Genomic DNA, 21,553 nt, shown 5'->3' with positions numbered 1-21,553 from the left:
GTAATTTTGCTCGGACGATTTCACTCCTAGTAACTACAGCAGCTTGTATGGGCAAGTGCTTGCTCGCAGTGAATATAGTGGGACACAAGTTGTCAGGTGAGCGCGGGACAAGCTCTGACGTTTTGGCCGTCACGCTAAAGCACGCGCCGAATCTTTGGAGCTCTGCAGCGCTGTGAACTTTCCATAATATACAACCAAGACCAGAAGTACAGCACGCATGCTCCTGGAGTGAGGAAGACGGTAGCCACACGATCATGTTGCTGCCAGAAGAAGACTCGGACGTGTTCAAACGCTGGGTGCTACCCAAGCTCGAGACAATGTACGTCTATGCTGGCTAGGGCGTGGTTGAGGCTGAGAACTGACCGGACACGATAGTTCTGACGCCGATGCGGAAGTGCTTGCTGACTATGTGGTTGCGCTTGTCACTACGAAAGACACAGACGCCAACATCAGGCGCAACTGTCTAGAGAGTCTTTCGGACTTCTTGCAGGATAGTAGGTACTGCGCATAGGTGCTTACTGTCAAGGCACGAGAAGCTGAACCTCCCAGATACTGCTCTTTTTGTGGATGAAGTCATTCGCACCCTCAAGAACAAGAGCTACGCTCCACGCGCGAACACGAACGTCTCGACCGAGGCGCCGGCACCCATACCCTCGATAGTCGGGACTTCGACCGCCGAATACCTCCCAAATCCCGCCCACGCCTTCAGTTCTGCCCCTCTCCATGCGCCCAAAGGCCCAGCAGCAACTCGAGGCTCGAACGGTGCGCACCGCTTACCCGACCGCCCTACTGGAGCCTCACAGGGCGCAAATGCACAAGAGCAGGGTCAGAGGTCGCGGAAACGCAAGCAGAACGAGCGAGACACAAGCCAGTCGCGAGAAGGTCTCGACCTGCACTCGAACCGCCATACTGGCAATGACAGACCCGTCAAACAGACAGCGCGCAGGACAGGGAAGAACGGTCGCGTTGGAGGCTTGAACGCACAAGCACCTGCATTTGCACCAATGCCGAATATGCCTCCGCTCAATCCGGCGTTTGGGGACATCCCGCCATTCGATCCTGGGAATCCCATGGCTTTCCTAGCTATGGCCGCAGCGTTTGGAATCAATTTACCGGGCATGCCTCCTATGCCTGCTTTGAATGCACAAGGAGCGGGCACGAGCAACATCAGATGCGCGGACTACGATACAAAGGGGTTCTGTGCAGCTGGGAGTGTCTGTCCTTACCAACACGGACTCGCGTACGACCCAGATCAGCCCGGGCAGGGCCTGAACGGAGGATACAGCGAACCCAGATATGCGCAGGGAGATCGAAGCTGCAGCGGACGTCGTTCCGGCGGCCGCACTCGTGCTCTTTTTTCGCTACCTGGACCTACATATGACCGCACGAACACTACTATTGTGGTCGAGCAGATTCCGGAGGATAACTACAGCGAAGAAGCTGTGCGAGACTTCTTTGGGAAGTTTGGCACCATACTCGATGTACGGATGCAAGCCTACAAGCGCCTGGCTGTTGTCAAGTACGAAACACACGAAGCCGCGAACGCCGCCTACAACAGTCCGAAAGTCATCTTCGACAACCGCTTCGTCAAAGTGTACTGGCACAGATCCGACACCGACCTCGGTCCTCCCCAGAACAATCACAATGGGTTTGACGCAGATGGCGAGGAAGCTGGCTACGGAGACACTGAAATGTTGGACCCGGAGGGGATCGAACGCCGCCAAGCTGAAGCTCAACGGGCCTTCGAAGAGCGCCGGAAGAAGGCAGAAGAGGCAGCAGCCAAAGCAGAAGAGATCGACCGCAAGCTGCAAGAAACCAACGCCGAAATCCTCCGTGTACGTCGCGAACTCGCCAGAGCATCTGGAGACGCGAACGGGGACATGGAAGAAGACTTCTCCCAAGACCTGGCGACCCTGCAGGCAGAAGCTGAGAACCTGTTTGCGCAGCAGGATGCCGCGGTTGAGTCCTGGCGTGGCAGTAGTCGTGGTGGGTACAGAGGCGCGTATCGAGGTCGTGGAGTCGCACCGAGAGCTAGAGGTTTTAGAGGTGGATACCGTGGGCGTGGTGCGCCGTTCAGCAGCGCCAGAACCGGCGTGAAGAGACTCGACAACCGACCAAGAAGGATTGCTGTCAAGGACGTTGAGCCTGGGAGCAGGAAGGATGAGGCGCTGAGACAGCATCTATTCGTAAGTTACTTTCCAAGCCAGGCATGGAGATGGAGCTAACACCACACAGAACGTTCCTGATGTTGTCGGCACCGAACAACATCCGCAGCAGTCGGATACCCTGATCATCACGTTTGGCGAACGGTATCAAGCTGAATCGGTACGTGTCTTGTCCCTTCTCTTCTCTCCTCAACACGGACTGACAATTCTAGTTCATCGACACCGCATACCAGATCCCGGACGTTGGCAAGCTGGAGATGGAATGGGTGCCTAATGACGCCTTTGGTGGCGTGAAAAGCGCGGACGCACAGGCTGAAGGCCATGATAGCGATGACGAGTCTTCAGCAACTATCGAGGGGGAGGAGAAGGCTGCTGCTGCCGAAGAGACCATGGGATCTACGGCGGATGCGGATATGGACGTTGCTGAAGATGAGGATCAGTGGCTGTGAGAAGGGCAGAACAAGGCCACGAAGGCGCAAACGAAGTCGAGCACGAACGATTTGGCATCAGCGTGGCGTTCTCAGCCCACAGCACAGCACAGCACAGCACATGCACGGAGTATCTAGAGAACATGTAGATGGGCCCAGTTACGACAACCACATCAGTGCAGCCTCTCGCGTGGCAAATCCAATCACCATTCAAAGCCTCAAAGCCTCAAAGCCGTAATCGCTGATTGGAGACTCGTAATATCAGATTTTCCGAATTCTGAAAACAAAACAAAAAAAAAGAAGAAGAAAATACATCGTCATGGTACTGCAATCGATGGATAACCCTATATCTTCCTGATCAGACAGGCGCAGCATTTGCGTGCAGATGTAGAGGATTTGCGTGCAGATGTAGAGGTACACTGCGATCGAAACGTCCTGAAGGTAAGGTAAGGTAAGGTGGTGGTAGACATCAGGCGGATCAGTCCATGCACGGCAGGTCCCTCACAGAGCGAAAGATTGGCACAGGACTCATTTCATCTCATCAATTCATCTCCATTTTTCTCCCCCCCGCCATCCCACAAATGCTAACTTTTGATAGTAAACAACCATGAAACCCATTGCCCATACCCCTTCCCCCCCCCATGAACCCATCCGAGCCCACGTGGCATCATCTCATCGCACCATACCCTGGTATCAAACGCGCAAAAGAAGCATTACTACATACGGAGTTCCGAACGAGGCGGACAGCGGAGAAGAGGAGTGGTATTCAGACATTAGGGGGTCATCGTGACCCAGGGTTGAGCTTTCGGAGCGCCGACACGGACGCGGAGATTTTTGTCGTAATGGTGAGCGAGGCGTATGTATTATGGTGTAGTGTGAAGAACGTGATGTGGTGCTGCGACCGGCTGGCGGCAGCTGCAGGGGTATGACCAGACCAACAGCAAAGACCAACAACAATGAGACTCACAGGCACAAAGCAGTCGTAACGGGAGGAAGTCCTCCCGACGTAACGCGACTCAACGACGGATTCTACACCACCATCGAGCTGATCGGCGAGCCCGCCCGACTCTCGTCGACCAGGTCGCTCATCTTCATCTTCTTGTGCCGTGGGCTCTCCTCCTCGATCTCCTCGATGCGTCTCTTCAAGTCCTGCTCGCGCAGCTGTGTCGCCTCGAGCTCAGCTCTCAGCGCCTGTTCAGTCGCGTGTGCCTGGCTCTCGCTGGTCTCGAGCTCGCTGACGCGGGTGCGGAAGAGGTCGTTGATGAGCTCCATCTCAGACACGCGCGTCTTGAGTGCGGTGTTCTGGGCGGCGAGCGAGTCGTAGGAGAGCGGGGGTTCGAGGTGTGAGCCGTTGATGGACGATGTGGAGCCGGGGGAGGGCTGGCGCAGGCCGAAGCCGTGCATGGAGGGAGACTGGAAGACAGCATCGCCACTCAGGGCCTGCTCGAACATGTGCTGGGGCGCAATGTTGGAGGGGTGGGCGAAGTTGGGTGTGCCGGTGCGCGAGATTGGCGACTGCGAGCGGTCGGAGAGACCAGACGATATCTTGCCTGACGCGCGGCGGTGCTGAGCGAGGCCGAGCTGCCCATCGGCGTCGGGGTGGGCGGCAGCAAGGCCATTGATTGCCTCGCCCTAGTCCAGTTAGCCAAGAACATGTTCGAGCAGTGCAGGTGTGTACCTTCTTGCGCCCTGGTCCGCCCGTCTTGACGCGGTTGCGGCTCTTGATGACATCCGTCTTGAGCGAGATTGGTCGCGGACGGCCGTGCAGCTTCAGAAACAGCCCGCAGGCGTTGCACAGCACAGCGCCGGACTCATCGCGGCGCCAGAGCGGGGTGGTGCTCGTGGTGCAGTTCTGGCAGACAGGCTGGGATCATGTCAGTCATACTCGAAGTAGCAGCTGTGCGAGTGACGCAGTGGGTGATGGCTATCGATTGTCGATGCGATAAGGATAAGAGCAGGATTTATTCATGCGGGCGCCAGCATCGCAGCCGTGCAACCTCACAACACCCAGAGAGGGGACGTACCGGCGAGTTGCCCTGTCCGCCAGCAGTTGCGGGCGCGGCGGTCGCGTAGGTCATGCTGAAGCCATTGGAGGGTTCCCTGGGCGACGTGTCAGTGAGGAGACGAAAATGAGAGGTGCAAATGCCAAGGCCATTGCGATAAGCCCAGCGGGCGCTACGGCCGGCGCCATGAACCACAACCGCAGCCTCAGTCCGCTGCATTGCTGCACGTACCGTGGTGGAGACGGCATCTTCATCGACGAGTCTCTCCTTGTATTATCATTACTGTCGTCGTCGTCGTCGTCGTTGTTGTGTGCTATGGGGCTGGGGCTGGTCGGTGCTAGTGAAGCAAGGGTCGACAAGGCTGGCAGCTGGATTGAGGCATTGCTGCCCTGCCGTTGCAACGGTTGGTGTGTGAGCGACGCCACAGTCGAGCTCGACGACGTCGGTCTTGATTTGTCGCGACCAACCAGCTCGGGGTTGATCGATGGCAGTGTCTCGTGGTCGAACGCAGGCGGGGATGTCGTTCTGATCGCGGGTAGATCGAAAGCTTGCAGTATCGAAGGTCTGCGAAACGTGTCGTGGGCCCGAGGCCGGGGGAGGATCGAGGTAGCCAGTGCGGAAGCCGTGGTGAAGTATTAAAGAAACGCGTTGCGCTTCTTGAACCGATGAAGATGTACTGTATACTGGAATGTAGCTTTGAGCCACACACACACCAAATTCAATGCGTGGAAGCAGACGAGCTTCGAGGGAGCGACTGGGGTGAGGAGTGATGGTAAAAAGTGACGATATGGCAAGTAGAGAACGAGTGTCGAAAGGAGCGTTATCGTCAAAGACTACAAGGCCACAGAACGAGCTTCACGGAGTACTTAGCTGGTACTACACGCTCCATTCCCAGTGCACGCGGATAAGGGGGTCAAAGCCCCCATCCACTTATCCACCCCTAGCATCCCCCGTCTATCGATACCCACCCATCTTAATTTCTGCTAATTTGGCAATCTGCATGACCTCAGTCTTCACAAGCGCCGCTCGCACCCATTTCGGGCGGCGGTTTCTGCCCTGTGGTACGAGGCCGGGCGATCTCCATCAGCGTCCCCAGCATCCATCACAGCTATCGTCTTGCATGTCACGACTACGTAGGAAGGGGCGTTTGGCGCGTCTGTTTCAATCTCCAACGGCTGCTAACACCATACTGTCGTGCAGCCATCGCCGCTCTGTGAACGGCTGCTTGTTTGGTCGTTGAGGCGCGTAGAACGTAGTTCGTGTGGTTCGTCGATGACACACGGCTACCCGCTTGAGCCTCCAGCCTCAGGGGCAAAACGACACGCTAACTCCACAACAGTAGAACGCCATGCACGCACTTCATCTTGTCTGTGCTCGTACGCCTAGCCGGCCAATCATCGTGACTGCAGGTACAATCTGGGGATGTCGCGATAGCAGAGATTGCACGGCGAACGGTTCTCCGGAAACGATTGGGGCGGGCGATGAGATGCAAACGTCTGGAGAATCGTTGGCTTGGAAGCTTTGCGGATTGGCTATTCGCGGCGTTGAGATGGAGGCAGTGATGGTCCTGGGCCACTGGAGCTGAGGATCGTGTGCTGCTCGGGGCGCAGAGATCCGTCTTACGTACCGTACCGTACCCACGTCGCGATCCTGGCTATGGACATGCGATCTAGCCTCATTGTGTCACCAAACACTCCATGATGAGCATTTGAACAAGTAAACAGATTGTTCACTAACGTTTACCTATATACACATCTCAAATACAAAACACACACTATCTTACAACACCTAATACCTCACCCCCCTCTGATTCCCAAAATACCTCTCCTGCATCTCATCATGCGTGCGTGGCATCGTCTCCACCGCACGACACACACTCGGCGCCTTCTCCTCCAGAATCTCCCTCGCCCACTTAACCTCCCTCTCCACATACCCAACGCCGTTCCGCTCATCCTCCTTGACATCCGCCAGCGCCTTGGCCAGCACAACCAGCGTCTTGTACCTGGGCAGCACGCTGTTGCGCTTAACGTCGTAGTGCCTGAGCTCCATCCACTGATACCCCTTCCTGTCGTGGCGCACGTAGAACGGGGCAAGGTTGCGCCAGCCGGGGAAGCGCGGCATCAAGTAGGTTTCTGCGATGGTAAAGGCGGAGACGAGTTGGTTGTTTTGCGCGAGCGCGACGATGAACTCGTTCCATGTGAAGTTGTCGATTACGAAGCCGTTGACGAGCAAGTCGCGGATGGTGAGTTGCGCTTGTTGGAGGAGTTTGTTGGTCGGGTTCTTCTTGGGGTTGCGGTTGATGAGCGAGCGGATGTAGATGCGGGTTGCCTTGACAATGACTTGACGGCGGTTGAGCGCGATGCGGGATTCTTCAAAGCGCTGGATTACGACGCCGTCGGTGAGGGAGGGGGACTCGGGAGGCTCTGGAGCGGGGTTCATGACTTGTTGGAAGGTCTTGATCAGCTTGGACGAGGACTCGCGGATGAGGTCCCAGCATTTCTGTACTTCGTCCCATTCTTTGGCGCGGTAGTGCGCTTCCATAACAGCGGTGAGGAAAGTGGTGGGAGCGTCGAAGTCGGAGGGCTTCATGGTGGCTTCTGCCTTGGCAAACAGCTCTTTGCAGATTTTGTAGGCGCCGCGGGTGTTGTAGAGGGTGATGAGAAGTCCATAGTAGGAAGCGGGCACGATGGACTGGGTATGCGCGTCGATGTAGCGGTTGTGGTTCGGTTGACGATGCGCCACGTCTTGCCCAACATCGCCTTCTGTTAGCATGTCGCGGAGAAGTCGTTCGACGTGCTGCAGATGTTGTCGAGGTTTGCGATTCTTGACCTTCAGCAACCTCACCAGCTCAGCCATACCGACCGTGTTGATCGACGCTTGGCGAGAACTGATAGTCTGCGACACGTTTCGTTCCACCATGCGCTCGTAGGTCTCCAGCGCCAAGTCGTATTGACCTTCTTTCAGAAAACCAGTCATGACGATCGCATAGTGGATGGCCTCTACACGCATCCTGTTGGCCGGAAGGGTCACTCTGAGGATCTTGTACGCGGCGTTCGTCTGCTTGATCTCGATCAAGGATCGCATCAGACTGGCGAAGGTGATGCTGTCGAGAGGGATCTTGTTGTCGACCATCTCCCGGTACAGTCTTCTGCTATTAGCAACGTCTCCTCGCAGAGCATAGTACTGGATCATGATGTTCCACGTGTGCGTGAGCGGGTGTCCGGTCAGTGCACCGGCCTTCCACTGCTTCAGCATACCCTGCGCGATCTCCTCTGCACCGTCTGCGTCTTCGGCGTTCAGGAAAGCCTGGACGTAGCCTGATCGGGCTCGAACGTCATTGTCCAGTGCAATTTGCATCTGCTTTGCTCTGGAGTACAGCGCTTCAAAAGCTTCAATATCGCCCCTGTTCGCACACATGTCGAGCATGGGCCCAAAAGTGTGTTCATTTGGCTCCATGCCAGCATCCAAGGCATTGTTGAAAGTTTCGAGCGCGCCATCGAGGTCGTCTGCACGAACGTAGGTAAGGAGCAGAGTATTCCACATCTGCACGTCGGGTGTGAAGCCCAGGTCCTCGCGGATGCGGCGAAAAACTGCCAACGCTCCAGGGACATCGCCGCGTCGAGCTTGAACATACAAGAGACTGTTGGCTTGCTTGGGGTCTACTTTGCCCTGGCTTGCGGAGAACTCGTCAAAATATTCATTGACTCGCTGGACATCACCGTGCTCGGCGAAGATCAACAACAAGGCTCCTAGGATGTTGGGCGGAAGCGGCTTGTTGGGGTAGAAAGTACGGATGTCGTGCACCATATCGTGCACACGGTGCAGACTGCCGTGGGTTCCATGGTTGCTAAGAACCAAGGATAACATGGGTAGCTGAGGCGGCCATGTTTTGAAGTCAGGGTCATCCACGCGATCGTAAAGATACCACTGTCGATACCTACGGTACAGTTCAAGATGGATCTTCCGCTGGTTCGTGTACTTGCGGTACCGATCAAGTCTGAGCATCGCGGTGATGGCGTAGTTGTAGCTGGCGTCGACTGGTATGTTCTGCGCGTGAAGATCCTCGAAGAGTTTGGTGAACCAATCCCAGATCTCGTCCTCGTTTGGCTTGCGCACGTGCAGGAGCCTATCCATGACATGAGGCAGGAAGCTCTGAACAAACGTGTAGAAAATCATCTTCTTCTTGGGCGTTGACATGAGCTCGTCCTTGTGTTGGCGACTGTACACAAGAAGGGACCGCACGTGCTCCTGGATCTCCGGCAAGTGAGCGGCCTCGGTCCATATCTCTGGCAAGGTAGCCTGTCCCCAACGGATGCGGTATGTTGTTCGCTGTCGGTCTATGCTGAATCGATGGTCAGCGACATACGTCGAGTATACGCGGAGGGCAAGTTCCCATTGCTCGTCGGCAACGAGTCGTCGAAGAAGCACCCCCGTTCCGATATCCGGTACGTGGTGCTCATTCTCAACGAATCTCCCTCCTTTCGCAGCAGTGCGATGCAGACTAACGGCTGGCCCGATTTCTCGAAGTGCAACATGAGCAACGATGACGGCTCGATACGACGAAGCGGTGCGAGCCGCGTCCGGAAGCTGATCGAACAGTCTGATGATGCGCGTTGGCACTGCTGGCTCGTTGTCTGCGCTGAGGTATTCGAGCAGGGGCAGCAGCAGATCAGGGGTGGTGCCAGAGGACCCTTGGGCGGGAAGCGCGTGGTAGAGTTGCCACGCGAGCTCCTGCTTTCCTGGCTCCTTCCTGCGCAGCAGCTCGCCCAGGGACTCGTGCGCAGAGGATGCCATCAAGCGCTCGTGCATCTCCCGCTTCGCTTCCTTTGCTTCTGCCGCATCGACGGCATCGACGGCATTGAGCGCATCTCCTCCTGCCTCTAGCGCAGCTGACCCAAGTCGATGGTCTGTACGCCGGGCGGTAGCATAACCGCGGATAGTGGGTCGATGCAGTTGCTGCCGCCTGGCGTCTGACGCCGCGTCAGTCCGCACAGAAAGCCTCCGCAACAGGGCGAGGGTTTTCTCGGGATACAAGAAATCCAGCGGCGCAGCGTCGGCGGCGCTGGTCGCCGGCTGATCAGCGTCGCCATTGGGTGTTGGGTTGATAGCCCACCATAGTGGCAGGCTTAGATGGCTTGCACCGTGGTGCCAGAAGGTCGAGTGCAGCTTGCGGCGACTGCGCAGACATGGGTTGGGAGCACGAAAGAGCTGGCGTCCGCCGGATTCAAGGCATGTCGAGGCGCGCTCAAGCATCACCTGAGTGCCGGATGCGCAGAAGAATCACCTGAGTGTCGGGTGGGCAGAAGATGCAGCGGTGCAGAGCGGAGGTTGTGCCCAGTCCTGGGGGTTGTCAAGGGCCGGTGCTGCAGCAGTCGGATAGCTACTTCGAGCTTGCAGATATCCAGCGTCCAACTGTGGCGGTGGAGATGGCTGTTCGACAAAACTCGACAAAACTCCAGCAATGCAGATGCAAGCAGAAAGAGGACTCAGAGGACTCAGATGCAAGCAGAAAGGGGACTCATGTACTGCAAAGGAAGGACTGCTACTGCGCGGCGTGGTGGCAATGGCGCGTGCGCATCGACAACCTTTTGCACCCGAATTAATTCTAGAGACGCGGTGTCAGGCGACTGCATCTGCGTCTGCTTATGTAAACTTCCGTCTCGACACCGCGTATCGCTACCCCACACTGCCGTCAAGCTTCAGCTCACGACCGCAGCCATGGACATCACCAAGTACGTCGTCGCCTACCGCGAGGCCGCCTTCCTCCTGGGCGACTACAGCACCTACCGCGCCCAATTGACCCGCCGACTGCGCATCGTGCAGAAGAAGCTCGGGCGGGCGACTCCCAAAAATGCCAAGTATGCCGCAAAGGCCCCCGTGACGGCCGAGGACATTGCGGCGAACATTGAGTGCGTATAGCGGCGGGCTTGCGTGGCTGCATCTGCTGACGGCGAAGGTTCCTCCACCTCCTCCTCCTCACCTCGGAGCGGGCATGGGCGCATGCCATGGCCATGAAGGCCCTCCACTCCGAGGACAAGGCCGACAAGAACATCACCGGCTCCACCCGCCAGCACATCATCTCGCGACTGCACAAGGCCGTGCAGAGCGCGAAGGAGCTTGTGCAACTGCTCTCGGACCCGGCGAGCGGGGCAACGCCGACGGACGTGCTGGAGGCCAGCGCATACGTGTATGCGCTTGCTGGTGCGCAGGACTTTGAGAAGCAGGCCGAGGGGATCAAGGCCAAGGCCGCCTCCCCTCAGCGCTGGGACTCGTGTCTCGCCAACTTCGCCGCGGCCAGGATCGTGTACAGTGCGCTGCACAAGGCCACCAAGAGGGATCTCTTCAAGGACGTCCTGGCTGGGAGCATCGACCCAAGCATTCGATACGCCGCGTACCAGAACCGCATCCCTCGCACCGTTGGTGTCCCGGCCGTTGCGAGGCAGTACTTTCCCCACAAGGACGAGCTGCTGGCCAAGGCCGTGCTGCAGATTGACGCAGCCGCACTGCAGGGCGAGGAGGCGACGGCGTCAAGTAAGCCGGCTGGCGACGTGTTGATGGCGCATTGCTAACGTTCTCCAGGCACCCAGATCACCTGGCGCGGCCGCACCGCCAACATTGTCGATGCTGCCATCGGCCAGGCTCTTGTTTCCGTCGAAGCCGCGTCTGGCAACCTCGGCCAGTCCAGCGCCTCGTCCGCTCCGAAAGACCGTGCCAACGCATACGACGACATCCTCATCGCAAGCCAGGACGCTGTCGACGCGACACGGAGAGCGATGGACGAGCTGGAGAAGGAGGGCGTGGACGAGGGAGATGCGCGCATGCAGGATCTCCGCGTCACCAACCTCGCCGTGAACTATGACCTGATCTCGTGGCGCATCGGCAGAAACAGGGTGCTCATCGGTGCTGACGACGGCCTCACCTTCTCCCCAAACCCGCCCCAGAAGCCAAGGCGGCCGCGCAGGGATGGAAAGGAGTGGGCCGATCGGGAGGAGCCAACAGGTCGCAAGCTCGCAAGACTACGGGAGCGCATCGCCCTGTACGACGCAATCCTGCAGAGTATCGACTCGATCAAGGACCTCAGGGGTGCAGCACGCGACACAGGCTTCATCGCCGAGCTGGACGGACAGCGCGCCTACTTCCAAGCGTTGAAGTGTCTGAACCTGTCACACGCCCACGCCTTCCTCTCCGCACCGAAGCAGGCACTTGCCCTCTGCAGCCGCGCCCTCTCTCTGTCTTCCCACGCAACATCCGCGCCGAACTCAACACCTACCACCGCCCCGTCCGCCACGAAACTCGCCGTCTCAGAACAGCAAGCCTCCACCCTCCAACAGACCCTGCAGAACCTGAACTCGCACTACCGTGGCGTCGTCGCCCTCTCCCAGCTCTCCGCCAACTCCGAAACCGCATCCAAAGCCGGTCGATCCAACGCCGCACCTGTGGTTGAGAGGCTGAACGAGTACCCATCTTCCGGCTCCGTCGATCTCAAGAACCTGGTCACGTGGCCGCCGAAGCTCAAGCCGGTGCCTGTCAAGCCGCTGTTCCTGGATGTCGCGTGGAATTATGTCGAGTATCCGGGTAGGAAGCAGCAGGTGCAGGAGCCGGAACCCGAGAAGGTGGAGGAGAAGAAGAAGAAGAAGAAGGAGGAGGAGGAGGAGGTGAGGCCGCAGGTTAAGAAGGGGTGGTTTAGCTTTGGGCGGTAGATAAGATGAGAGAGGCGAGGGAGTGCGCTGCTCATAGGATGGCTAGAAATGCAAAGGCTTTGTTGAAGGCAGTAAAGCAAAGATTCACGTGTACTGTCTCCGGTCGATCTCGAGTGCCTCCCTCTTCAAGATGTGGACAAGCCTTCTTGGATCGTCGGGAGGTATGCTACGAGGCACTCTCTGTCCAGGTCGCAGAACTCGAGCGAGGCTGTTGCTATAGTGTGTTGTTGAAGACCACGGTTGATCAGAAAACAGACAGACAGTCAAATGCTCGATAGAAGAGAGGATGTATTTCGCTACGTGGTGCTTCGAGATCGGAGTTGATATCGGTGTCGTCCTGTTCCTGCATCTCAGAGGCCATGTCTCCGATTGATCGCTCTGGCTCGATTCTGACTTGGTCTGGTCGTGACTCCTGGATTCCCTCCTTGAGCTTGTATTCCGTGGCGCCATAAGCAATAAGGGGATCTTCAATTTCGGTATGTCCTTCCCGCCGGGCGAGATGAAGCGCCGTTACAGGACGCCGGTAGCTGCACTGTGAGTCCAACCCCTCTGCACCATGTTCAAGCAGTATCTCAAGAATGTCCAGGTACCCTTTCTGAGCCGCCAGTTGGGTGAGGGAACCTAGACCTAAGCTCGCTGCTGTCTCTCTGATTTCGTAAGGCACTGGTGCTAGCAGCATTCGGACTGCTTCCACCTGCCCACAGCTAACAGCATAGTAGACCGGTCGTTGCTGACCATATCTTCGATTTCTAAATACCGCCCGATCTGTGTCGGAAATCAACCGAAGGAATGACATTTGACCAATCTTCGCAGCGGCCACGGCGAAAGCATAGGTTTTCGATGCTCCATGAGTGTTGATCTGTGGCGTGTCGCTCTTTACAATACTCTCTACGAGAGACGTATCGCCAATTCGGACCACGTGGCCCACAAAGCACAGCTTGGGTGTGTCCTCTCGAGGCCTGAAGTATCTGACACAGGCTCCAGCTCGCAACAAGGCTAAGATACAGTCTGGATTCCCACCTATCGCTGCTCCAGAAAGGGGGGTCTCGCCCCTCATATTCGAGAGATTAAGCTGAGCATCTTTGTACAAAAGGAATTCAACGACCGCAATCTGACCTGCATACGCGGCACAGTGTGGAGCCGTGCTCTGATCTCTCGCGCGCGAGTCTATCTTGAAGCCTGCTTCAAGCAGAGTCTCCAGCGCGGTTGTGTCGCGAGTTCTTGCTGAATTCCACCAATTGAAGACTGTGTGCAGTTCGTTTTCGAGTGGTTGAGGGGCTGAGTCCATGTCATTGTTGGTGCGCTTCGTGCTGAGCGATTGAGATTATCGACCAATACTATCCCGATCCTCATTCGGATGGAATCTTTTCAAGTGTTTTGCAATGTTATCTTTTCGTGAGACAATAATTTCGCAGCCCGGAATGGCACAGCCATATCTGGTGTTGCCTACACGGTGTCGTGCTGTAACGTGCGGATTCAAATCAGCACGCAGTCCAAAGCCTTCTTGGCACATTTTTCACACGAAAGGCTTCGTGTGTGTCTTCAGATGTTGACTGCAGCTCTATCAGTTCGAGTGCAGTAGCAGTAGGTATAATCTCACTTGAATCTTCCACAAACATTGAATGTCTTTGCACAGTCCGAGCACTGAAAAAGTTCCAAGGACGCCATGATTGCTAGTTGTGCCCGACCAGATTGTCAATCGTGTGGTTGAACTACAGCTGCAGCATTCTTGAGATTGGAGTCGTAGTCGAAGGGCCAAGCATCAGCAGGGGTACCTGGTCGCAGCCGGTATGGCTGGATGAGTTGCAACCAGCCCAAAAAGCATGCAAGTGCAACCTTATCCTTTAATCATCAGTCGGTCCAGCACTCACTACATCTAGAGATCCATCTTATCAACCTCCCTGTCCAAGGGTCAGCAATCTATCATCTTACCTTGTCGCATCCCGTTTTTCTGCAAACTTCTTCATCATTCTTATACCACGAGAGACCGACACGCGTATTCTCACGATGGAGAACTTTCAACATCTGCATCTTGCGCCGCGCCTCGCAGAATCCAGCCAACCAACCTCAACGAACTGTTGCTCCCCAGTCTCATGCCACTGTGTTTCCCACCACAGGTGAGTTTTTTTTTTAACATCCTGCAGTTATGCCTTGTCTCTCGACTCCAAGCGAAACAGGGTTGGTCCCGCGCCCTTGACCTCGCACCTTGCCGCACCCCTGCGGTACCAATCAGATCGTGGTCTTAATCTTAGCAGCGCCTACCCTGGTTATCTGCCTGCAGCCAATGTGCATGGCTTTGAGATGGATGGCGTGTTGAATGGGTTGGCTTCAGTGCATGATCTGGATTGCTACTACCATGCTTCTGCCACCGTTCCATTCCAATCAATGGTTCATCCTCGAACTACCAGATTGCATTCGACAACTCTCCAAAACTCTTGACCCATCTCGGAGCTGCAGAGAATTTGCATTGCCCTCGAGGCTGTCCTGGTACTTTCCGTCGTCCGGGTGATTACCGCCGTCACATGAAGAAGCACGAAAGTGCGCTTTCATCGACTGCAACAAGGCTTTCTATCACGCCGACAAGCTGCGCGATAACACCCAGAAAGGGCATGGGGAGGCCTCAGGGTTTATGTGACCGGAACCACTTGTGGGAAGGTGAGTGGGGTCAGGAAGGTTGGTGTTGACGGTAGGGATGACTTTCGTACCGGGACCGTACAGCTTCTCTTGAAGTTTGTTGTTTGCTCAGTACATAGCTGTTCGTTATGTTGATTGTCTCCAAACTTGAATACCGTGCACGTCTCTCAAAGTCATGAAGTGAGGTCATGATGTTAACGCGCCTAGCCTGATCCAACCTAGTCTCTGGCCCTCATCAAACGCAGTCACTTGTGTGCGTAGAACACATTCACCCTTCATTCAATACATGCACTAGATCCCATCTACAATCACCAATTGCGTATGTCACGATACCCTATGACGGAGTTGAGGCGTCAGCCCCGTTCTCGCACACTCTGTGGCTTTTTAGCTAATGCAAGTCCCGCCAACACAGCACCACAACTCAGCTCCCTACAACAACACTCAATTGAACATCCGTGCCCATCTACCCCATCTGTGACCTCTGCCTTCTTTCTCAACCTCAAATCATGTTCCATTGGCAGTTTGCGCCCTTCAGCTGCGTGTGAGACCTGTCTGCAGCCTTCGAAGGTATACTCTAACATTGCTCACTGTACATCCCATGCGCTCATGTTACCTAGATAGTAGGCTACATATGCACGGATCACTGTAGACCTAAAACGTTTGTTAGATTGCAGATGGCTTGTAGGTTAGCACTGAGTACCTTTCATGATTTCGAAGACACTGGGCCTGATCCCAGGCTTTTACACCACTCGACGGCCTTGGTAGCAGCGGGAGCCGGTCCCAGCCAGCTCGATGTGCAACCAAGCTCAGGGAAGCGGTCGATCTCATGGCGTACCACCTCACATGTCGTGCCTACACTTGCTTGTCCTTGCTTGAAAGATTGGAACAGAGCAAAATGTCTGAGATCCTCGAGCGGGCTGGTCGTAGAAGCGCGCGACACATAGAATATTCCAAAATGGGAGATACAAATGAATTCCTTGTATCAGCCCGTTACCTTCACTACGTCCTGTTCTCAGAGTATCCGCGCCTTCCCCATATAGGTTAGCGTCCGCTCGCTCCACCGTGTAGATAGACACCACCATAGGTAGTATTAATCCATCACGATTCTACTCAATTCCTGCCCTTAAGGCTTTGTATGATGGCTTGCAAGGGCAGATTTGGGTATCACAACGACTATAAAACACATCGAGGCTGCTCTACCTCACGATATCAGCTTAGAAACAGCGGACCTCAGATATGACCACAGCGATGCACGCTGAATAATCTCAACAGCCTCTGCTTGCTGCCTCGCCCGCTGCAGCTCCTCAACCTCCGCCTCCCAATTCTGGACAGCGTCTTTCTCATCCCTGATAACCATGTCATTCGGTGCCAAAGCAGCAGCCTGCTCGACAAGCGTGGCAGCTTTAACGACATTTGAGGATGCACGCATCAACCTCAAACACTTCGCCTGCCTAAACAGCATCTTACTCGCCTGCTCATTACTCGGGACCCAGCTTGCATCAGCATGCTGCGCGAACCGCGCACTCGCCGTCTCGCACCTTCTCAGATGCTGCAAAGACATCGCACCATTCCTCTCCACCATCTCCCTCCTCGTGTGCTCAGCGGCCATGTCAACCTGCAAGAATGCGGCGCGCAACAGGTTGAGAGTGAAATATAGATCCGCAGTTGCATTAACAAAGTCTTCCCCACCAGACGCTTTGAGGCTGAGCCACGAGGAGCTGTGGCGCATGCGCTCGAGCGTGCGCATCGAGTACGCCCAGGACTCAGATGCGGAGTAGAAATCGCGGTTCTGCCATTGGCGCTTGCCGACGTCGGTGCCGGTGTGGATGGAGTCGAGGGTGGCTTTGGGGTCTGTCCAGCGCGGTTGCGCGACTTGGGAGATAACAGTCTGCGCGATCTGTGATGAAACGGGTCCGCTGATGCTGAAATTGGAGATGCCGCGGAGATGTGCGGCGATGGGTTCGAGGAGGTGTTGTTGGATGGCGGGTGTGAACATCTGCGAGTGGAAGGGGTTGAAGGACACGGTTGCGCGGATGGAGAGGTGCTCGTTGGCTGTTGCGTTGGCGTCTGTCATGGCGCTCTCGATGTCCAGTTGTCGACATAGGGAGGGCAGATCAGCGCGCAGCATCATGATCTCGTTCTCGGAAAAGTTGATTGCGCCAGATGAGAGTGCGGGCTTTGAGAGGGTGAAGTGCATGAGGTAGCCTTCGAACTGCCTGGCTTTGGTTTGATCGGTCGTGATAGCTGGAATCATCTCATCGCCCAGAAACAAGCTGTTGGCATCGAGTCCTCGGCAGGTAACGCGCACGAACTGATTGCGCTTCATCATGTAGTCGAATGCCTCTTCGTGGATCTGCTTGTTTGTGCGGAGAAGAGCCATGGCATCGTAGCTGGGCAATCGTTTGCGCAGTCCACCAACAAACCTAGACTCGTACTCGGGCTCGTCGGTCCATGAGCACAACAACAGATCGTAGATGTTGTTGCGGAGTTCACCTGGCAGATCCAGGAATCGGAAGGGTTGCATCGATAGAGAAGACATGGCGGTAAGGATTCCTGTCAGGTTTTCGCGATAGTAACAGAAGGTGGGATAAGAGTCGCAGTAGGTCGTCGTATATATGGTCGCAAGGAGGTATGTCGCAGTGGAAGATGTTGCTGGGGTTCTGTTGCTGTAAATGTCGTGGGCAGCAGTGTCGCAAAGGGGAATCAATGATCAAAGAGAATATCGCTGTGGATATGTTTGTCGCTATGGAAAATTGTCGCAATGGAGGTATCTCGCACCTATACGCAAGTCAAGAACGGTAATGTCGGTGAACTATAAAGTCTTGATTTTTGTTAAGTAAGGACTCGGGCAAAGAAATTTCGTGTCAAAGCTCAAGCCCAGGTACGGTATATTTTGGGCGATTCGCAGCAGTTTCGCGCGACGTCCGGGAGCACGCCTTCTCTTATGTTTCACCATAGGCCTCGCCCAGCAACCTTTTGCTCACTTCACTGGTGGAGGCGTGGAGCCTATGCTGGGTCCTCCGCTTCTAGCGGATGGACAGCCAGGCAATGAGGAAGGAGGACATGCGGAGAAATGAGGAATTGCACGCTAGGATTGCGGGATGATGGTGGACAAAACCACGCTTGGGTTGCCCGGCACCCGACGCCTCTTCTCCAGCTTTCCCCGTCGGGCAATCATCCGCTCCCGCGGCAGCACGGTTTTCCTTCGACATCTGCTCGGAGAAGGGGAGATAGTTCGGGATGAGGTGTGTTGGCTCCAGGCACTGATCTGCTTTGTGGCGGCAGCAGATGTGGACTCTGTTCCTGAGAGATGAGCACGGCAACACTTTCAAGTTGGAGTTGCGAAAGTTCGACACTGCCTCCACCCCAGCGTGAGGGGTACCTAAACTGTGGATACGACAAGCAACCAAGGGGGAAAGTGCAGCTCTGGCGCTGAGCGGATCCGCACGTGTGAAGAAATGCGAGGGAGAACTTGGTATCCATTGATTTCACAACATGACTATCACAAAACGCCTACTCCAATGCCCAATCGTGGCATCTAGCCTGACATTAAAATAATGCACCAGATCGTATCCCACATCCACCCCACTACAAATCACCTTAGATCTTGTACACTATACCACCAGAGTACATGATTTTGTTCTGCTCATTGAGCGTCTCAAGCGCCTTCTCTGCCTCATCAGCATCGAATGCTTGCCTTCCAGCTCCGCCGCCCAACCTGGCGTTGACAGCAGCGACAAGCGGCTCGACATCAGCAGCATCATTGGCGAACAGCGGCCCGTCGATGAGATGACCGAGAGCGGTCTGGAAGACCTGCAATCGTGCTGGTGTGAGGTCTTGCGACTCCTGAGAGTCGGTCTGTGTGGGTGGGAGTTGCGACTCAGGACGTGAGGATGCGGCGCTGACTTGTGATGAGGGCCCGGCTCGGGACGATTGAGTGTGGTCTGTTGTACGCTGTGTGGTGCGCTGTGTTCTGGGCGTGACGCGGTAGAGTTCGCTGTCGTCCCCCTCTTCATCGTCATCGGCGGGTGCTGGTGTGCGTGTAGCTGTCGTCGTGCGTTGACTGCGTGTAGAAGGACCACCAGTGCGTGGTGTAGCTGTAGTCTCTTGCTCGTCACCATCCTCGTCGTCGTTATCAGACTCGCCTTCGTCTGTTGACATAGCATCCGGGTCACGAGCAGTCCGCCTTCGCTTGCGGCGGTCATCCTCGACGACTTCCTTGAAGAGGGCAAAGCGCAAGATTTGCTCGGCAACATCTGCGTCCTTCTGCTCGACCCTCTTTGACAGGCGAGACTTTGCGTGCGCTGTCGAGAGACGAATAAGTGTTTCGAGAGTACGTGCGGTAATGGGAGAGGTACGGCGGGTTCCCGCATCAAGCTCATCATTTCGCAGCGCGGAGTAGGTGGCAACGATGTGATCAGCTGCGCCTTTGGTAAGGATCGGCTTCTCACGCTTCGCGTATTGAATGTACTTCTTGATGAAGGGGATGCTGAGTACTTCAGTCCTTCTCGATGAGCCTCGGCCAACTGTGACTGTGACTCCCGAGTGAAGCATAGGGTTGAACTTCTCATACACGTCTGTAGGGCGGTTGGCGTCGGCGTCAGTGTCGAGGCCTACACCAAGAAGCTGAGCACCGTCTTCACGGACTGGTGCACCCTCCTCAGTACCCGCTTGCCGGTAACGGTGCATGCGGAGGACGTGCTCTGAGATCTGCCTGTCGCGAGCATCCTCGATGTCGTCAGTGACAACGAAGAGCAAATCGAAACGAGAGAGGAGAGAATCGGGGAGGGCGATATTGCGGTGCGGGTCCTTGTGGATATCATACTGGCCGAAGATAGGGTTCGCGGCTGCGATGACACTGCAACGGGCGTTGAGAGAGGTATGGATACCAGCTTTGGCGATGGTGACGGTCTGCTGCTCCATGACTTCGTGGATAGCCACTCGATCGACATCAGACATCTTGTCAAACTCATCGATACAGACAACACCTCGGTCGGCCAGAACCATGGCACCAGCTTCCAGACGACGCTCGCCTGTCTCCTTGTCTGAGGTAACGGCAGCTGTCAGACCGACCCCGGAAGATCCTCGACCGGTTGTAGCGATAGCAAGAGGAGCGGTGTTGAGCACGAAGCGGAGCAGCTGCGACTTGGCTGTCGAGGGGTCACCGACCATAAGGATGTTGATGTCTCCCCTCAAATGTGTTCCGTTATCAAGGTTCTTCTCCTGTCCTCCCAGCAACAGCAGCAAGATGGCCTTCTTGATGTAATCGTGGCCGTATATCGATGGCGCCAATGACTGCGACAGGAGCTCGAAAACGCGCTTGCCCTTTGCGATCTTGTTGATGTTGCGGATGTCTGTGTCGGTGATGCTGACTTGCGCAATACCGCCGCCAGACTTGGACGAGAGCAGAATCACATTGTTGGCGAGGATGAGTGTGCGGAAAGTCGAGCTGCCGGCGCCGGCATTGCGGTTTCCCAGCGAGCGATAGATACCAACGAGCTGGATACGGTCGCCAGGCTTGACGCGGTCGACCAGATCGTCGTCCATAATAACATCGACAGATCGCGGCAGCTGACCGGCAGGTGCGCGCTCGGGCATCTCTTGGATCGAGATGGTTTGGTGGTCTCTGTAGATACAGTAGCCATACTCGGTGACGAGCTGTGTCTGTTAGTCCTTTCTTCTCTGCTCTTGCATCCTGATATGCTTACCGGGTTGCCTTCTTCGTCTTCAGTGGGGTACACGCTTGTACTCGCAGCACCCGTTGTCATGGTCTGATCTCTGTACTCGCGGAAGTGGAACTTCTGCTTGTTCTCGTTGTAGTGCACACTCTTGACCACCTTGGGCCTCACGAGCGATGTCTTTGTGACGATACCTTCCAGCGACACCATGTGGTTGAGCTGATTCGAGCTGAGTGTGCGCGGGTTGCAAGAGTACTCGCCAAAGCTGCCAATGTAGGCGCAGTAGTATACGACATCGGGGCCAGACTCAGATTTGGGGCGGTCGGCGAACGCTTCAACGACACTCTTGAGGGCGCGGTCGAAGGCCTCTGCGAAGTCGAAGGGTTGGTTCAGGAGGCCGTCGGCCAGTTCGCGGTTGTGTGTTCGGATCTCGTCGATGCTGACCTAGACAATGTCAGTATCGGCTCTTATGGTTAAGTGGTCTTCGACGTACCGTCAGTCTCCTCTGTCCCCTGTTCAACATCACCAGAATATCGGGGCGGTAGCTATGCACGTTAGTTCTGCTTTGTTTACCGTCCGTTATCGGTCGCATTACCTTCGTCGAGACACATCATCTGCGATATAGTCAGTAACTACACTGTCGATAGGCGCGCACTATGCATACCTGGGTCCAAAAACTCCTGCGCAAGACGGATGCGCCTGCGCACCTCCTCGTCTCTGATCACCTCGGTCATGGTGCAGGATGTGCAGGATTTTGAGGTGTAGAGCGTCTATTGAGCGCTCAATCGCTTTTCGTTGCGATCAAACAAGCGTAGAGCAGCGAATACGGGGTATCTCGAAAAACGCACAGTCGTTGTTGACAGGGTGGAGAGGGGCAGATCGGCTGGGTAACGGGACGCGAAAATGGCGGGTGCGCGTCAAGCTTATGCCGCTTTGGGATGACGC

The 21,553-nt window shown here is 55.8% G+C and overlaps 9 protein-coding genes across 9 annotated transcripts; 3 read left to right on the top strand and 6 right to left on the bottom strand.

The window, feature by feature from the left end:
* Positions 1–254: 254 nt before the first annotated feature.
* BU25DRAFT_457374 (uncharacterized protein) lies at positions 255–2,614 on the top strand (the record flags this gene model as incomplete). Its single annotated transcript, XM_033710106.1, has 5 exons — positions 255–319; positions 376–494; positions 550–2,186; positions 2,236–2,325; positions 2,378–2,614. 5 exons carry the CDS (start codon positions 255–257, stop codon positions 2,612–2,614), a joined length of 2,148 nt encoding a protein of 715 aa, XP_033563333.1.
* Positions 2,615–3,572: 958 nt separating this feature from the next.
* BU25DRAFT_27414 (uncharacterized protein) lies at positions 3,573–5,107 on the bottom strand. Its single transcript, XM_033701857.1, has 4 exons — positions 4,828–5,107; positions 4,618–4,693; positions 4,272–4,457; positions 3,573–4,225 (listed from the first exon to the last, which is right to left on the bottom strand). Exons 1-4 carry the CDS (start codon positions 4,848–4,850, stop codon positions 3,623–3,625), a joined length of 888 nt encoding a protein of 295 aa, XP_033563332.1. The 5' UTR covers positions 4,851–5,107; the 3' UTR covers positions 3,573–3,622.
* BU25DRAFT_306036 (uncharacterized protein) lies at positions 5,077–5,229 on the top strand (the record flags this gene model as incomplete). The annotated part of the gene is made up of 1 exon (XM_033702065.1): positions 5,077–5,229. A coding segment is annotated over one exon (153 nt), but the record flags the coding sequence as incomplete, so codon positions are not given.
* A 1,094-nt stretch (positions 5,230–6,323) lies between these two features.
* Positions 6,324–10,158, bottom strand: BU25DRAFT_409609 (TPR-like protein). The gene has a single exon (XM_033706091.1). It carries the CDS (start codon positions 9,847–9,849, stop codon positions 6,385–6,387), a length of 3,465 nt encoding a protein of 1,154 aa, XP_033563330.1. The 5' UTR covers positions 9,850–10,158; the 3' UTR covers positions 6,324–6,384.
* A 156-nt stretch (positions 10,159–10,314) lies between these two features.
* On the top strand, positions 10,315–12,296 carry BU25DRAFT_420538 (uncharacterized protein; the record flags this gene model as incomplete). The annotated part of the gene is made up of 3 exons (XM_033708023.1): positions 10,315–10,505; positions 10,553–11,127; positions 11,176–12,296. 3 exons carry the CDS (start codon positions 10,315–10,317, stop codon positions 12,294–12,296), a joined length of 1,887 nt encoding a protein of 628 aa, XP_033563329.1.
* Positions 12,297–12,418: 122 nt separating this feature from the next.
* Positions 12,419–13,815, bottom strand: BU25DRAFT_27324 (ankyrin). The gene has a single exon (XM_033701842.1). It carries the CDS (start codon positions 13,582–13,584, stop codon positions 12,541–12,543), a length of 1,044 nt encoding a protein of 347 aa, XP_033563328.1. The 5' UTR covers positions 13,585–13,815; the 3' UTR covers positions 12,419–12,540.
* A 1,479-nt stretch (positions 13,816–15,294) lies between these two features.
* Positions 15,295–15,780, bottom strand: BU25DRAFT_409606 (uncharacterized protein). The gene is made up of 2 exons (XM_033706090.1): positions 15,631–15,780; positions 15,295–15,581 (listed from the first exon to the last, which is right to left on the bottom strand). Exons 1-2 carry the CDS (start codon positions 15,756–15,758, stop codon positions 15,515–15,517), a joined length of 195 nt encoding a protein of 64 aa, XP_033563327.1. The 5' UTR covers positions 15,759–15,780; the 3' UTR covers positions 15,295–15,514.
* Positions 15,781–15,912: 132 nt separating this feature from the next.
* BU25DRAFT_430430 (uncharacterized protein) lies at positions 15,913–17,469 on the bottom strand (the record flags this gene model as incomplete). The annotated part of the gene is made up of 2 exons (XM_033708603.1): positions 15,913–15,936; positions 16,222–17,469. 2 exons carry the CDS (start codon positions 17,467–17,469, stop codon positions 15,913–15,915), a joined length of 1,272 nt encoding a protein of 423 aa, XP_033563326.1.
* A 945-nt stretch (positions 17,470–18,414) lies between these two features.
* Positions 18,415–21,461, bottom strand: BU25DRAFT_439118 (MCM-domain-containing protein). Its single transcript, XM_033709092.1, has 5 exons — positions 21,273–21,461; positions 21,204–21,222; positions 21,102–21,153; positions 20,639–21,052; positions 18,415–20,588 (listed from the first exon to the last, which is right to left on the bottom strand). Exons 1-5 carry the CDS (start codon positions 21,340–21,342, stop codon positions 18,531–18,533), a joined length of 2,613 nt encoding a protein of 870 aa, XP_033563325.1. The 5' UTR covers positions 21,343–21,461; the 3' UTR covers positions 18,415–18,530.
* Between the last annotated feature and the right edge of the window lie 92 nt (positions 21,462–21,553).

The sequence above is a fragment of the Macroventuria anomochaeta genome (genome assembly GCF_010093625.1).
Source record: "Macroventuria anomochaeta strain CBS 525.71 unplaced genomic scaffold BU25scaffold_11, whole genome shotgun sequence".
NCBI lineage: Eukaryota > Fungi > Ascomycota > Dothideomycetes > Pleosporales > Didymellaceae > Macroventuria > Macroventuria anomochaeta.
Note: the sequence above shows the minus strand (reverse complement) of the source record. Positions and strands in the feature narration are given on the sequence as shown.

Bases quoted from the DNA above. Each gene is read 5' to 3' on its own strand.
- BU25DRAFT_27324 (XM_033701842.1), bottom strand. From the start codon at position 13,584: ATGGACTCAGCCCCTCAACCACTCGAAAACGAACTGCACACAGTCTTC.
- BU25DRAFT_439118 (XM_033709092.1), bottom strand. From the start codon at position 21,342: ATGACCGAGGTGATCAGAGACGAGGAGGTGCGCAGGCGCATCCGTCTT. The intron at 21,053-21,101 runs GTACGTCGAAGA...GACATTGTCTAG, and splicing joins GGGGACAGAGGAGACTGACG to GTCAGCATCGACGAGATCCG. The intron at 20,589-20,638 runs GTAAGCATATCA...TAACAGACACAG, and splicing joins AAGACGAAGAAGGCAACCCG to CTCGTCACCGAGTATGGCTA.
- BU25DRAFT_27414 (XM_033701857.1), bottom strand. From the start codon at position 4,850: ATGAAGATGCCGTCTCCACCACG. The intron at 4,458-4,617 runs GTACGTCCCCTC...ACATGATCCCAG, and splicing joins GCGGACAGGGCAACTCGCCG to CCTGTCTGCCAGAACTGCAC. The intron at 4,226-4,271 runs GTACACACCTGC...TAACTGGACTAG, and splicing joins GCGGACCAGGGCGCAAGAAG to GGCGAGGCAATCAATGGCCT.
- BU25DRAFT_409609 (XM_033706091.1), bottom strand. From the start codon at position 9,849: ATGCTTGAGCGCGCCTCGACATGCCTTGAATCCGGCGGACGCCAGCTC.
- BU25DRAFT_409606 (XM_033706090.1), bottom strand. From the start codon at position 15,758: ATGAGATCGACCGCTTCCCTGAGCTTGGTTGCACATCGAGCTGGCTGG. The intron at 15,582-15,630 runs GTACTCAGTGCT...CAAACGTTTTAG, and splicing joins TGTCTTCGAAATCATGAAAG to GTCTACAGTGATCCGTGCAT.